Raw genomic sequence first — 17,500 nt, 5'->3', positions numbered from 1 at the left:
AGGGAGGAGGGATATGGGCCCTCTGCTTCAGTGCCCTGGTGCGACCTGAGTACACCAATGGTCCTGCAGTTGTCATTTTCACTTTATTTTTTATTTTTTTTATCCATTATGACGTTATATGTACTATTGCGAAATCCCGAACCTGGCCCATGTTATAATGTTGCTGCATTATTGCAATTGTATTCAGAAAGTTTCTTTCATTGTTAGGAAACTTCTGTATATAGATGCATATCAAATACCTGGCAACTGAATATATATTTACATATTTCCGAATTACCATAGGTCAGGCTCAAGTGTCCGCAAACATACTTCCGTTTTGTGTCTTAGATCTTTAGACTTGTACAACCGTTATCTCTCTGATCGACTAAAACACTAATCACCCTGGAAGCTCTTCCAGCATCTGTTGAAGAACCACTTTTGTTATCTAAAATATCTTCGAGTTTAACTGGTGGCTGTCACCAGCTTCTTAGGCGCTGTCGTGTCCCCTCAGTATGGTGACGACTCCTCATTTGACTGAAACGACTTATGTTTAGCTTGAATAGAAACTGTAAAGTGCATCACCATGACGAAAGATTGTTTGTATTTGCCCTATTTTTATTTACTATGATGACATTTCATGTACTGGAAAACATCGCCTGGTGTCACTCAGAATAAAATGTCCAAGGGCGCTAGTTTTAAAAAAGGGTTCAAGGATATTCAGAGGATGAAGATGAAGGAGAGGTTCAGCACAACCGAGGGAGTATCACGAAGATGAATTGAATCATTTGACGGCAGTTAGAGCAAAGAGAAAAGGTAAAACCCGACGGCAAGGAAGGCAAATGCCCCTTCGATGTCGTCGGAGTGCCGTGTTAGCGGCGGCCACAGCAATGAAAGGTGAAATGCCAACGGCTACAGGAAGGATTATTAATCAAGCTAAAATTGATCTGACTGAGGCACTTGCAAGAAGTTCAAAGGATTTTAGACAGCTTCTTTTATAATCCTTTCGCTGTGGACAGAAGTGTTCCCTTTCGCAAACTAGAATCTCATTGTGGTATTTAGACTAAAGAACTGCATAAGTAAGTAAAATATTGTGAAAGTATTCATCGAAATAGTTCAAGATAGGGTTAATTATTTCGCTAGTGAGGGAGGCAAATTTGATAGAACGAAATTGCCTGGCAGTATTTAGAATGAATACCAAAGTAGTAAAACTTAAAAAAAAAAAAAAAAAAAAAAAGTTTATGTTTGGGAGTCCCAAAGGATTTCACACTAAAATTCTTATTCTTTCTTTGATCGTTAGTCGAATGTGACGTATTTCATTCCTTTTACCTCCGGGTGGTCGACATAGATCGTTTCAAGGTTCGGGATGAAGGAGATAAAAGAGTTCATTAAGACGCGGAGAAAGAGAGGAGGAATCAAGTTGAAAGACGGAGAGGAGATTTGGGAGAAATTGAGAGAAAATAAATGTGTCAGGAGAAAGAGAGGGGGAAATAGAGATTGATAGATAGAGATAGAGAGGGGGAGGGTCATTGTGTGAGTGCGTTTGTCCAAAGTTCTCTTTGGAAATAAAGACGAAATGCATGCACTAAGAGGCGTTTTGCTGCGACCGAAGCCGTCAGAATCGATTTATGTGATAGTTCTGAGACAAATACCAGTCATTTGTTTGAACTTGGGTCTACATGACACGACGTGAGTGCCCAGTTGCACACAGGAAAATGAGGTTACGTGCTTGATATCGATGTATAGTTTTGGAACAAAATAACACATAAAAGAAAACGGGTCAGATTAAAAGCCATGATAGCGCTAATGAAAATGTAAGTCGATAGCCGATCAAGTGAGTATATTACTGGCTTGTAAAAATTCCGCCGATCGAAACGTTGTACAATCAATAAATTCATCTTCAAATGGTGTTTGGTGTCTGACAAAAAATCTCGGTAGTTGCAGACTTTAGCACGAGTGTATTACTGACTGGCCGCAGCAGAGGGAGATTAGACAGGAAGTGGAGAGATGAGATGGAGAAGTTTGCGGTGGTGACGTAGCCGAGTTTGTTGCAGTTGTCTAAGCCAAGGAAGACGCTGAGATGGGCCTTTGTTCAGCAGTGGATTCCAATGATGGTGGTGATAATGATAGGATAGGGAAAATGGGAAGTTTTGCAAATCATAACATGTAAGAAAATAAGGGAGACAAGTACATGTCAAGGATTACAAAGGATTACAAAGGCGGAGCAAGCTGACAGGAGACCTTTTGGTCCATATCTAGGTCGGATGCGAAAAAAATGAATAAATAGAAATTATAATAATGTAAATAACAAATAAAATACATAAATAAATGCATAGGTATAGTTAAATAATAAACAAACATGTAAATAGTAAATAATAATAAATTGACATATAACTAATAATAAATGAAAATCAGACAGACAAATGATAACAAAACAAAAACAAATAATATAAAATAAATTATAATCATTACAGCATCTTGCTTAGGTGTTTATCTAAATGATTCTTAAAGCTTCGAACTGAACTACATTGCACTACCTGTGCAGGAAGTTTATTCCATTCATTAACTACACGGTTGGCAAAGTTGTTTCTACCTACTTCCAAATTGAATCTATTTCCGGACAGTTTGAGACCATTGTTTCTTGCTAGAAATAAAAAGAGAACGAAGATAAAGAAGATCTAGATTATGAGGGAAGGGGAGACAAAGGGAAGAAAGTTATGAGAAATGGGGAGATGGAAATGACCCACAATATAGTTTATCCGTTATCTAAGATGATTCTGGGCCTTTGAATTAGAATTTTCGGTGGAATGTACAAATAAGCATGAAAAGATATCAGGAGAATGGAAAAAAGAAAGTGATTAAACGAGTTTGGGTGGTGAACTGCAGCCCAACTGGTCAGCATCACTGGTGAGATAAAATGTGTCCCAAGTTTAAATGAGCTGACTGAAGACAATGAGGAAAAGAGGAAAGGTATGGAAAGGAGGAGGAGGAGGAGGAGGAGGAGGAGGAGGAGGGGGGGAGGGACGTCGTGGACGAGGATATGGTGGTGGCAAGAAGCCGGGGGGCCATTACGTTCCAGATTAGGAGTGTACCAACTTTCCAAATTAACCTTGAATTGCTCACTCTATCCAAACTGCTCTTCGAGACATTCCTATAGACTTGGGTGCAGTGCAAAGGGCGTAGTAATAACAGGGGTGAATAAACTTTGGCTTTATTGTCTTCTTTTTGCGATAAGCTTCTCCAAACCCGATAAACTAGTTAATATAGGTTATAATGTATTAGCGAAAATAGAATTGTCTTGCCACACCCGAATATACACGTGTATGCGGCAGGATATTCACATATACATACACAAAGACACACACATACGGGCACTCACACACACACCCAAACACACACACACACACACACTCACACACACCCAAACACACACACACACACACACACACACACACACACACACACACACACACACACACACACACACACACACACACACACACACACACACACACACACACACACACACACACACACACACACACACACACACACACAAACAAACAAACACAGGAGAAAGGGAGAGAGATAGAGAGAGAGAGAGAGAGAGAGTGAGAGAGAGAAAGAGAGAGGGGGAGAAGAGGAAAGGAGAAAAGTGAATAGAAAGAAGAGGAAGAGGAAAGAAGGAGGATGAGAGGAAGAAAATGAGGTAGGAAGGAAAGAAGGAAGGGAGAAAAAAGAGTGGCCCTACAGGAATGAAAAAAGGGGAAGAATTTAGGATATGTAGGATGGTGGGTGAGGTAGTATGTGTGAGCAAAATTTGACGCAGCCCGAAGGGATTTCTCCCCGTCTTCTCCTTTTATGCATTGGGGGGACGGAGAGGGGGGGGTCGCCGATTTAATGAAGCGGCTTTGCTGTGGATGTGCTGTGTCTTGCGACACTGCTTCTGACCCAGGGCAATGGACAAGGTGCAGGGATGACCCGTCATCCAGGAGGTGCTAAGATAAGACGGAGGGTGGAGGGGTGTGGAGTGTATTCAGGGATGGAATGGGTGGGAATGATTTTATGCCTTTTCCTTGTTGGCTACCTCCCTTGTAAGGGGGTAAAAGCCTTGGTATATATATGTATGTATGTAGGAAGTAGCCAAAACTAGAGGAAAAGAAGAGAAAAGGGAGTAAAGGTGAGCACCTTCAGGGATGCTTTAGTGACGCGGTAACTAGCGGCTAATGATCACTTAAATCAGCGTAAGTACAGGCTTTCTTCCGAGGACCTACTCACCAAGAGAGCCCAGATCCTACGCCTCTTCCTCCTTCACTTCCTTCCCCTCCTCTTCCTCCTCCTCCTCCTCTTCCTCCTCTTCCTCCTCCTCCTCCTCCTACTCCTCCTCCTCCTCCTCCTCCTCCACCTCCTCCTACTCCTCCTCCTCCTCCTCCTCCTCCTCCTCCTCCTCCTCCTGCACCACCTCCTCCTTAGAAAGCAGAAGCTGACAGGGAGTGTACGAGTATTGTATTTACTTGGACCAGAAAGAAATAGAATGAGAGATTTAAAAGTGGAAATGGAGATATAGAATATTTTTTGTTTTTCATTTTTTTTTTCATCACATAACAATAAAGAGCTGCTAAATGCAAATAAGATAAATAGCAAATTAATGGTTAGAATAAATCAATGAGGAAACAAATGTACAGATGAATATGCGAAAAAACAACTATATATATATATATATATATATATATATATATATATATATATATATATATATATATTTATATAAATAAATTTATATTTATATATATATATATATATATATATATATATTTTTGATTGTGTGTGTGTGTGTGTGTGTTTGTTTGTGTGTGTGTGTGTTTGTGTGTTTGTGTGTGTTTGTGTGTGTGTGTGTTTGTGTGTGTGTGTGTGTGTGTGTGTGTGTGTGTTTGTGTGTGTGTGTGTTGTGTGTGTTTTTACCTGGTTGTATTTAGCTAGTTGTATCTCGTAGTTTCTAATTTGCTTTTAAATTTGTGTAGGGTTTTTGCGTACACTATTGCTTCGTCCAATTTGTTCCAATCTGTGTGGATAGCTGTTCTTTTTCAGGTCTCTTCTATAACTGTCATTTTTCAGCTTCCTTTCATGCCCCCTTGAATTTCTCTTATCCCAGTTTATTAAGTCTTCTCTATGATTCTCTTATGATTCTATAGATGGTCAACAAGTTACCTCTTTCTCTTCTTTGTTCCAGATTCGGTAATTCCAATCTCTCCTCATATGACAGTTTTGAAAGTGTTGGGGCCATCTTCGTAGTTGCTCTTTGGAGACTTTCAATTTTCCTTATATCATTTTTAGTACTAGGTGACCATAGTGTGTGCGCTCGTGTGTGTGTGTGTGTGTGTGTGCGTGTGTGTGTGCGTGCGTGCGCGTGCGTTGTGTGTACGTGTATAAACAGTGGTACCTCGACATACGAGTATTCCGAGATACGAGCCGCCGCTCGGTGAAATTTTTGCCTTCGGTTACGAGCGGAAAATCGAGATACGAGCAAGCATCCTGAGCATAGCGTGTACAGAAGGTGAGCTATGTATAGAAACTGGCCTGTCTACTGCAGAAATTACGTTGTTGTCAAAAGTAACCATACGGCGTCGAAGAGATATATCTATGGCATGAGTTACTAAAGTATCAAAGCCTAATAGACGATCACACTAAAGTATAAAATCAGAAAATATCACAACATTAACATGAAACACTTCAGCATGGGAGGAAAACCTTAAGGAAATGCAAATAGATCCAAGAATAGATAAGGGAGAGCCTTGGACAACTGGCAAAGCACTACAAGAAGGTATCAATGGTACGTTATACAAATCCTTGACAGCAGAATATGTCTTGTTGCTCACAAGACTACATTCTACCCCAGTGCCTACTGTTACAGAGATAGGTATCTGGTCCACGTAACACTGAAAGGTAAGGTGTTGGGAAGAGACAGCAGTCACTAAAGGGACGATTTTGGACTGTTCACAGTTAGTCAGTCTTTGGGATTGTGATAAGGAAGCTTGTGAAAATGGGACTGAGTATGTTTGGGGACTGAACTAAGGTCTGCTCTGTGGTGCAAAATCTTGGAACACTGATCAGTAGAATGGCTACACTGCCCATGGGCATGACAAGAGCTAGATTGAGACCGAAGTGACACTCTTGAAAAGTGATGAGCTAAAGTAGAAGAGGAAGTACTAAAACGTCTACGCACTGGAAGCTGCTGAGACTTTCGCTCATGACGCTTACGAAGGAAGCAGTAAACGCTAGAATGACATACTTTGTTACAACACGTGCATTGAAATATGGTAGATGTAGATGGAGGAATACTCTGTGTAGGTGCCGAAGGTAGAGAAGGTAATGAAGGGGCGCTCTGTGTAATGTGTCGAAGACAGAGTAGGTGGTAGTGGAGGAGGAGGAGGAGGAGGAGGAACCTCCGTAGTCTGCTGTAAACAACTAGGTATTGTAGGAGCTAACAAGGCACGATGAGGTAATTCTTTTAACTTTCTAGAAGACCTTGTTGCCGAAACCGGTCTACTTCCACCTCCTCATTATGTGGCGACCCTCCCCCACTGAACAACTCAAGATTCTACATAGCATGAAAAAAGAATTCCATCCCGCCTTGTCAATTCATCATCCATTCACAACCACTCTCCACTCACACCTAATTTCTTGCCCACTCCCTTCCCTGCTCAACAGACATTCCCCTTCCACGCAAGGGCCCTTTCACCCAACTTAGACCACCTATGAATCCCACAACCTTTTTGCTAGTCTTTCTTTATTCAGAATGAGAAAAGCAGCGACGAAGCACATAAGTAACACATAATGTACACATTGAACAACCATGGCAATATAACACCCCCCCTGTCGTAGCCCCACCTTCAACTCAAACCACTCACTCTCACCATTTTCAAACCTAACACTAGCTCTACTACTTATGTAATACCTCTTGACTGTCTTTAGCAGCTCTCCTATATGTACCCTATGTCATGTTTCACGCTGTCATTTTTCACTGTCACGGGGTTGGCCGGGCCTTCCCACGTGTTCCTTATTTTTGTTAGGCCCATAGGCTGGACACGCCCTAGGTCACACCCTCATACCGGAACAGACTGCGACCTCTTCCGGAGGTCACAGCGGGAGGTTCCTACGATCAGGTTACCAAGGGTTCAGACAGACTGAGGCAAGTTGATGACGCTTTCCACCACAGGTGGCCTACGCACAAGCAGTATGGTTGCCAGTTTAACACATTTTGTATATATGTTTTGTGGTTCGTGTCAGTGTTAGTATTATGGAATATTAATTAGTAAATATTTCTCATGTGTACTTTAAGGTTAGTGTGTAATGGTTACGTAATGTCTAGATGCCCAGAGTTAGGTAGGAAGTGTTCTTAAATCTATTGACGTTGTTGGGAAACCATTCATTGGGCGAATCTATGTAAGGGGAGGTCACGCACTCCCTCCCTTCAAGCTCACTCCCCTCTTCACGCCCAGGCATGTTAGGGTGGCAAGGTACATTAAGAAAATGGCATTCTGTTGTGATAGGCTCTGAGGAGATATATCCCAGTTTTGGTGTGCATTAGAAGTTTCCTTAATTATTTCCGTGGTGGCCGGTTTCGTTTCCTCCACCACTTGTTGTCTTGGGATTTTTTTTTTTTTTTTTTTTTTTTTTTTTGCGGGGGGGGGTTAATATCTCACGGGAATGTTTCATTGGTATAAATAAATCTTATGTAAATGTAACTTAAATGATACAGCAAAATATATTTTTCAATTTACCACTTTCGCAATTCCTTGATTTTTTAAAACTTATTTAAGAGCAAATATTTCACAATCGTTTGTGAGAGTGACACCTATCTCATATATCTGCAATACCTCCCACAATGCTTTTCTGTCTATATCTTTCCTAAACCTACCCTGTTTCTCATAAATTCCTCTCCTAATCCTCTATATTAGCACCCTCCCATATGCCTTTCCAACTACATTCAACAAACTGACCCCTTCAAAAGTAGTACATTAATATTTGTCCCCATTTTCTTTGTAAAGTTGAGCTATATACGCATTCCTCCAATCCTGTGGCACATTCTCCTCCCTTAGACATACTTGAAACAACCTCATTAGGTAACGTTCCTCCCTTCTTCAGACAGTTCCCATGATACCCATCCAAATCAGATGCTTTACCAGCATTCTTCAGTTTCAATGTACCTTGTATCTTATCTTTTATCATATCGCTGTCATCCTGTTCTCATATCACAGTCATTTTCCTAGTACCTTCCAATGCCACTACCAATCCCTCCGTAACCTCATCCACATTCAACAACTCTCTGAAATATTATACCCATTTTCCTCTTATCGTATTCTCTTCCATTAACATCTGTCCACCTGAAACTTTTACCTTTCTATCTGACTCACCCGCTCTCTCACTCGTTTTTATTTCCTTCGAATATTTTTATCTATTTATCTATTTATTTGTTTGTTTATGTTTTTTCTTTTCAAAAACCTGTTATGTTTCAATCCCATTTTACATATGATCTCCTCTTTGCCTCCTTTACGTCTTGCTTCTCCACTTTTCTTTTTGTATCTCGTGTATTTTCCGAGTCCTACATTGCAACCAATCTTCTATTACCGTCTTCACTTCTTCATTCCACCATCCACTACCCTTCCTTATATTCCCTCCCATCCTCTTCGTCCGACATGTCATCTTTGCACACTTTGTCATTTCCTCCTCAAAACATACCTATTCTTCATGTACTCCTACCTTCCCTCTCTTCCTCACCACCTCCCATAATCTTTCAAATTCTCCTGGTTTTCGTTCTCATTCTATTTTTCATTCAATTTGTTAATTCTAAACACCTCTCTACCATCTACCATTTTCCTTCTTCACTTTTCTTCTACCCTCAAACTTCTCTATCCCCCCAAAATTAACTGGGCCTCCCCCACTCTCTCCTGAAGGTATGAACATTCATAACTCTTCCTATCCTTACTTTTGATGTCACTACATAATCCATTAATCCCCTATCAACCACCTTTCCGTCCACTATCCTTTACCATGTATATCTATGTTTGGATTTATTCCTAAATGCTGTGTTTTTCTATCATCAACTCCCTTTCTCATCATATCTTCCACACTATCTCTCCACCACGATTCGTACTTGGCACCCCAAACTTTACTACTTCTCTATCTATTGACTTATCCCCTACTCTAATATTGGTATTCCCTAAACCATTACATTCACATTCCTCCCAAAACTCTCTAAACACTCTTGAATATATCTAAAGAATCGCTTTCCTCTTCGATTTTCTCACAAAACCCCAGATCTCCCATCTCAGCTTCACTTTCACCCACATTAACCTTGAAGACATTGCCCTCCATTTCATCACGCATTTTCCTATCTCATCACTAACCAACATAGTCCCTCCTTACTCCCCTCAGCCCCTTATCTTTCTCAACACTCCCCACCACATTCTCAAACTAAAAATCACCCTTCCCTTTCAATTTAGTTTCATTTAGCGCTAGCACATCCATCTTCCTTTCCACAAATATATTAACAATTTATTCTCTGTTACTCTCATCTGTGCCACAACGACGCACACTTAATGACCTATATTTTGGGGTTCTAGATATAAAGTTCTCCTCTCAGATCCTCTTTATTATTTGACGTCACGTAGGACGAACATAAAGAGAGTAGGAATTCTAGTCCCATCATTCCGTCCCACTTTGTGGCCTATTACAACTCACATGGGAATCACGATGGCAGCAGCCTTTTATCCCCCTACTACAGGGGACACAAAATAAAAGAAAAGTTATACTCAAAAAGTGGTAAAAGAGAACAGCATAAAGGAGAAATAGTATTGGTACAAAAGTTAGCATCATTCATGTAGGAATAGAGATTCTACTCAAACATAGAATGATGTATAGCTCTAGTCCGAAGGTGTGCCCCTAAGCAGCCCCTAAAGCTTTTGCTACTATGCAATTACTACTGCATGGTAACATGCACTATGGAATATAGAATTTTTTTTTAGTAAACGTCAGGTGGTTTTATTCAGCTGTAGGACGGATCTCATACTGATTTGTGTCGCAATCAATCCAGACCCCTTCCAATTGGAAATCAGAGCCTTGAGCACCATAATCAAAATATCTAACGTTCACCAGATCTTATTCTAAAACATACGCCACAGTTGTGTAGTTAGTATTCACTGTGTCTTTTATTTTTCATTGTTGTACTTATATATGGGATTGTGGGAAGCTGTTAAGGGAGTCAATATTTTTTACAAGAATAGTAGAGCCTCTGTTATACTTGGAAATATAGAGAGCAAGTGGTTTGAGGTAAAGGTGGAACTGCGTCAGGGATGTGTCATGTCGCCATGGCTGATCAATGTGTACATGGATGGTGTAGTGAGGGAGGTAAAGGCAAGGTTAATTAGTACGGGACTGGAGATGGTTAAAGAAAATGGAGAAAAGTGGGGGGTGAGCCAGTTGTTGTTTGCTGGCGACATTGCGCTTGTGGCAGGTTCTGAGGGGGGGTTAAGGTAGTGAGGGAGTTTGGGAAGGTATGCGATAGGAGAAAGTTGAAGGTAAATGTGGGTTAACGCAAGGTGATGAGATGTACAAGGGAGGGGATGGCAGTGAGTTGGAAATAAATCGTAAAGAAGAAAGGCTGAAGGCCGTGGGTAGCTTTACTTGGGGGTCGCAAGTGGCAGGAAAGGAAAGAGTGGAGGTGGAGGTAATATGTAACTTGAGAGAAACAAGTAAATGTCTTGAAGGATTAAAAATTGCCATGAGGAATAGGTGTCTGTGAATGGATTCAAAGAGGAGATTTGTGAAGGGGTGCTTGTGCCAACGGCATCGTATGGGGCAGAGACTTAGAGTTTTAGAGAGGCAGAGAGGAAAGGTTTGAATGTGTTTGAGATGAAATGTCTGAGAAGTATTGTAGGGGTTACTAGGTTGGATAGGATGAGAAACGAGGAGGTGAGGAGGAGAGCGGGACTGGAAAAGGAGATGGCAGATAGGGCTGATGAAAGATCTTTGGGATGGTTTGGACACATGGAAAGAATGAGTGAAGAAAAATTAGAAAAAGAGGTGTGGAAGACAGAGGTGGATGCAGTGAACTTCATAGGACGACCGAGGATGAGATGGATGGATAGGGTAAAGGGGGCGTTGAGCAAGAGGGGAATGTCTGTTGAGCAAGGAAGAGAGAAGGCAGGGGACAGGGATAAGTGGAGAGTGTGTATAAATGATACTGTTATGGAAGGAAGGGAGGGACGGGGGATGGGGAATAGGGGTACTTAGGTTTGAATGATATTTTGACGCAGTGCAATGGGATTTCTCCCCGTCTTTTCTTTTTTCTGTATGAAGGAACGGAAAGTGGAAGGGGGGGTCGCCGATTAAGTGAAGCGGCCTTGCTGTGAATGTGCTGTGTCTTGCTATATTGCTTCTGACCCTGGGGAGGGGGCTGGAGGTTGGGATGACCCGTGAACTTGACGAATTTTGATGAAAGGAAGGAAAGGGTGGGGGACGGGAGTGAAATGTGTGTGAGTAGGGACATGCACTTGATTTTGGTTAAATTTTTTGTAAGTTTTTTATACATAGATGAATAGACATGTACTCGGACGCACGCGCAAACACACTCACACACACACACACACACACACACACACACACACACACACACACACACACACACACACACACACACACACACGCACACGACTCGGTGGCGCAGTTGGTAGAGCGCTGGACTGGAAAGTACGATGGTGCTCGCATTAACCCAGTTCGAATCCTACCCAGGGCCGAAATTATTTCGGTATCGCTGTGCTTCGGGTCGTTACTCTGACTCTCGTGGGCGGGGAGTTGTGTGTGTGTGTGTGTGTGTGTGTGTGTGTGAAAGGTCATAGCATTACCCATAGATCGGTCATACGAGCTCTGAGCTCTCTTCAGGGAGGGAAATAGCTGTCGATCACGAGTCCAACACGTGATCCAAAGACCAAGGTGAATACACACACACACACACACACACACACACACACACACACACACACACACACACACACACACACACACACACACACACAAACACACACACGACACAACGAGCGTAGCTCCCCTTCCCGTAAGATACAACTAGGTAAATGCACACACACACACACACACACACACACACACACACACACACACACACACACACACACACACACACACACACACACACACACACACACACACAAACACACGCTGGATATATGCATCCATAGCCATGATGTATGACGAAGTAATAAATTGTGCCTTACATCATTCTGCTCACCTGACAACTGTTTAATTCGTTCAGGTTCACTGCTTAGAAATTACATGAGTCGTTTTAGTTTAATCGAGAAACTGTTTTTACTCTGCCAAGGTTTAAATCGAAGATATTACAGTTCATACAGTCTTCTATTTGATGTCGCGGAGTGCTAATTGAGCCTGCGGTACAAGAAATAAGACGAATAAACAAAGGATTTGTTAGAATGTTACCATATCAGATTTTCAATCCCGGGATTATCTTGACTCCGAAAAGGTATAATGTACGTATGTATAATGTATAATGTACATTTGGTCTACGTAGAGCAAATGTAGACTGTACATGGGTCCTGGAGGGACGTACAGACAGAATTTCGCATTTATTTATGTAGATATATAGATAGACTCGTATATGCATTTTTTCACTTGTCCAATTTCATGTCTGTGTAGGCTAATTGTTTTCCAACTACTTATTTATCTATCATTTTCCATTTATTCATTATGCATTTGTATACTGATTTATCTTTGTATTTTGCTCATTTACTTTTTTCATTCTATTTTTATTTTGATATTCAGTTATTCACTTGTTAATATGTTTGTTTTCATGCGAAATTTTCTTCTTCTCTTGCAGCTCGGCAACCAAGACGACTTGTTTGAGCTTCTGGAAAAGGTACAGAGCTCACGATTGGACAGCCAGCGGTGCCCGCTCCCCGCCAATTTGTCCCAACATCCCAAGGTAATAAACAACTCTTATTCGGGGATGAAATGGGTGGGAATGTTTTTGTGCCTTGTCCTTTTTGGCTACCCCCATGGTAAGGGGGAAAAAGCCTTGATATATGTATGTATGTATTCTTATTCTCCAGTGATGACTACGATCATGAGTAAAAGCAGCAACGACCGCAACATCACTGTAGTCGAGAGACCAAACGCAGGGTATGGAATCCAATATATTTAACGTTTCGCCCAGCAAGCTCGGGCTATATAAGGAGTCAGATGTTTCTCCACTGTGTTATTTCTGAAGAAGCCCTGCTGGGCGAAACGTTAGATATATTGGATCCCATACTTTGCGTTTGGCCTCCCGACTACAGACTACGGTCATGTTTACAATGGGGAGCGTTTGCTCTAGGTATGGATGTTCGTTAATCTCTTACCTCTTAATATCATTCCTATGTCGAAAATTATTTTCCCCATATATATGTATTCAGAATCCATCAACAGTGGATGGTACTAAGGAACTGGAAAATATTCAGCATCATGAGGCCATTTGTAGTAATATGTGATCCCTAGCCATGAATATTCAAAGTGATTATGCCTAAGTTATTTTCTCTTTAGAGGACAATACTTGCCCATTAACCCTTTTGCTACGGAGGTGATGTCACAGATATGAATAGATATTTTGGCAGAGCTGTTACGAAGTTATATGTCAATTTATTATTATTTACTATTTACCTGTTTGTTTATTATTCAACTATACCTATGCATTTATTTATGTATTTTATTTGTTATTTACATTATTATAGTTTTTATTTATTCATTTATTATTATGATTTTTTTTCGCATCCGACCTAGATATGGACCAAAAGGTCTCCTGTCGGCATGCTCCGCCTTTGTAATCCTTTGTAATCCTTTGAAGAGCTCGATGGCAGTCAGAATAACAGGAAAGTCTCACCAGCTGCTGACGGGGTTAATCGATCCTCATTTGTTCATTTATTTGATGATTGAATGATTGACTTGTTTATATATTTATTTATCAATCAAATTATTTATATTTTTCTTTATCATCCGTTTATATATCTATTTCCTATCTATTCGTTTGTTTGTCTTGTAAAATGTGTGATTATCAAATAAACTATGAAATCCATTTTGCGTCAATATACAGGCCAAAACCAGAGAAGTGGTTAACCGATATTTGTAGGTTGAAATAGGCAACACAGTCGCTCATATATGTTCGTAGAGTTCTACGAAAACGTTTGTTATTCAAAGATTCAACCTTTCTGCGCGGTGAATCCGAGTCACGAATTATTTGTTTGCTCTGAAGGGGACGTGCACCCACGCATCGTCTCTGAAGGGTGGAGCCAAAGTCAAAGGTGAAGTTAAGAAATGGAAAGTCAAACAGAGAACTCCCATATGATTTTTTATGAGAGAGCCCACCGTATCCCCGAGGAATACAAAAGGACACCCACCCGATGATTCTTTCCCCTCGTAGCGCTACAATGCTCTAAAATGTCTTTGGTGCTCGTCCTGAAATTGAGCGTTTAACCCTTTGTTTCTGTTAGATATCTCCACATTTTGTGACACGAGAATCGATATCTCACTAATTCTTTATTTACTTTTTCGTCTTTTTTCCTTCGTGTTTCATCTTTTTCGTTCTTTATTTCTTTGTCCTCCTTTTTCCTTTTCCTTCATTTTTCCTCTTCTTTCTCTTCCCCATCTTCATCTGCATCTCCTCTTCTTCCTACTCCTCCTCCTCCTCCTCCTCTTTTTCTTTCTTCCCCCTTTCCCTCTACTTTCTTCTCCTTAATTCCTCTTCCTCCCCTCCTTCTCTTCCTCCTCCCCCTCCTCCCTCTCCTCTTTCTCCTCTACATCATCCTCTTCCCCTTTCTCTTCATTTTCCTTCACCTCATCTTCCTGCTCCTCCTCGTTTTCTTCCTTACTCATCCCCCACTCCTTCCATTCTTTTATTTCTTTTTCTATTTCCTCACCTTCATCTTTTTCCTCCTCATCACCGTTAAAGTTCTTATCTTCTTCATCTTCTTGCTCCCTTCCCTCCGTATATGCCCTGGCCACGGCGTTGTTCCTCCCGGTGGGGTGCGTTCTCTCCTCTCCTCCGGCCACTTTCACTGAAAGGCTGGAGCATGCTCGGCCTCTTGGACAGCTTCCTCCTGACATCTGGGCCTCTTTTGCCATGGAACCTTCAGCATTTCCCTTCTTACCTTCTGTACTTTTTTTTTTTTTTGTATTCTCCCTCCTCTTTCCCCATCTCTCTCTATCTATCTATCTATCTATCTATCTATCCATCTCTCTCTATCTATCTATCTATCTCTCTCTCTCTCTCTCTCTCTCTCTCTCTCTCTCTCTCTCTCTCACACACACACACACACACACACTCACACACACACACTCATACACACACACACACACACACTCACACACACACACACACACACACTCACACACACACACACACACACACACACACACACACACACACACACACACACACACACACACACACACACACACACACACACACACCAACGAAATACTAACTGAAACATCTTTTTTCTCTCCTCGCATTCTGCCTTTTACTATTATTTCTTAATATTTCTTCGTTCCACTACCTTCCGTAAATCTCACCTTTAACATGAGCCCAACTCTTCGATGCAATATTGTCCCCCAAGAATAGAAGCGTAGGTTATTGCCAAGGAAACTCTCTCTCTCTCTCTCTCTCTCTCTCTCTCTCTCTCTCTCTCTCTCTCTCTCTCTCTCTCTCTCTCTCTCTCTCTCTGTATATATATATATATATTCACACACACACACACACACACACACACACAAACACACATACACACACACACACACACACATACACACAAACACACACACACACACACTTCGGTGGCGCAGTTGGTAGAGCACTGAACTGCCACAATAGTGGCCCGCAGTTCTGGGTTCGAATCCTGCCCAGGGCCGAAATTATTTCGGTACCGATGCGCTTCGGGTCGTTACTCTGACTCTCGTGGGCGGGGAGTTGGGTGTGTGTGTGTGTGTGCAAGGTCATAGCATTACCCATAGATCGGACCTACGAGCTCTGAGTTCTCTTCCAGGAGGGAAATAGCTGTCGATCACGAGTCCAACACGTGATCCAAAGACCAAGTGAACACACACACACACACACACACACACACACACACACACACACACACACACACACACACACACACACACACACTGTGACCGGTCCAGGTCGAGCGAGGCGTTCCGAGGGTCAATCTCGAATCACCTCCTCGATACGACGGACAAGCGAACCGAGGAACCCAGGCCACCCGGAGCTCGGGGGGGAATTTTAACACACAGCGAGGAGGAATACAAGAGGAAGGACCCAAGCACAGACCGGCTGGCGAAGAGAGAAGGACCAACGGGAAGGAACAGCCAGCCTGCAGGAAGAAAGAAAAGTTCTTGTGGAGAACTCGGAACCAGTCGACAGCCGGCACCGTAGGAGGGAGTTCAGAAATGTACGTAAACGGGAGGAATAACCGGTTGGCGAGGACACGAGAGACAAAGGTCGAAACAAAGGAAAGAAACGGCCGGCCGGCGAAGCGGAAGAGACGATGAAACAAAGAGACGGATTGCCGGTTGGCAGGAACAAATAACGAAATAGTAACAATCGAAACACGGAACAGCCGGCATACAGGAAGGGACGTTGTAATAATGGGATGATTAATTACCGGCTGGCCACGAAACGGAGGAGGAAAGGGAACGATCTGCTAACCGGCAAAGAGATGGAAACAATATCTGGCCAGCCGGCTTATAAAGTGAATCAGAAGTTCCGGATTGGTCGGCGTTACCCAAGGAGCGCGAGGAACGGCTAGCCGGAAGATAAGGCTAACGCAACTGTCTGCTGGCTGGCGAAAGAGTTACCAAATCGCCGGCTGGCAGACAAAAAACAATAAAGCGAAGCGCAATCGCCGGCTAGCCGTCTCAGAGAACGCAAGATAATTGCCGGGTGACCGGAACACAAGAAGCAAAAGAATAGCCGGCTGGCCAAACTATAGGACGTCAAGAAATTGCCGGTTAGCAGGTCGACAGATAAATAGATAAATAAATGAATGAATAAATGAATAGATCCAATAAATCCCATCCAATCATGGGGGTGCCTGAAGACCAGCGTTTCTATTCCAAGGCGATTCTGAGACTGGAGAGGACCACTATTGTCTTAAGAAACACAAAACTCCAGGACCCTAAGAAAGGCAATGCAGCTTTTCAAATGATACGTCTTGTCTTTAAGGAGTGAATATGTTTTTGAGAAAAGATAACATGACCAATTATAAGTTCCAGTGTGTGTGTGTGTGTGTGTGTGTGTGTGTGTGTGTGTGTGTGTGTGTGTGTGTGTGTGTGTATGCATGTGTGTATGTGTGTGTGTATATACCCCTCTCTTTCTCTCTATCTTTTCTTATCTCAAAGTCTTTATGATTTTATCTATTTATCTTTCTGTCAATTTGTTTGTTTGTATGTCCATCTATGTATG

The 17,500-nt window shown here is 42.0% G+C and overlaps 1 protein-coding gene across 1 annotated transcript in view; it reads left to right on the top strand.

The window, feature by feature from the left end:
* The window catches only part of LOC143041180 (uncharacterized), a 762,242-nt gene that overhangs the window by 515,278 nt on the left and 229,464 nt on the right, over nt 1-17,500 (top strand). The window contains exon 7 of the mRNA XM_076213010.1: nt 12,884-12,988. Coding sequence (XP_076069125.1) covers nt 12,884-12,988 — 105 coding nt within the window. The remainder of the gene's footprint in view (nt 1-12,883; nt 12,989-17,500) is intronic.

This window comes from Oratosquilla oratoria, chromosome 30, assembly GCF_046742065.1.
Source record: "Oratosquilla oratoria isolate Oo_2021 chromosome 30, ASM4674206v1, whole genome shotgun sequence".
Classification (NCBI taxonomy): Eukaryota; Metazoa; Arthropoda; class Malacostraca; order Stomatopoda; family Squillidae; genus Oratosquilla; species Oratosquilla oratoria.
This window is presented reverse-complemented; position numbering and strand designations above follow the sequence as displayed.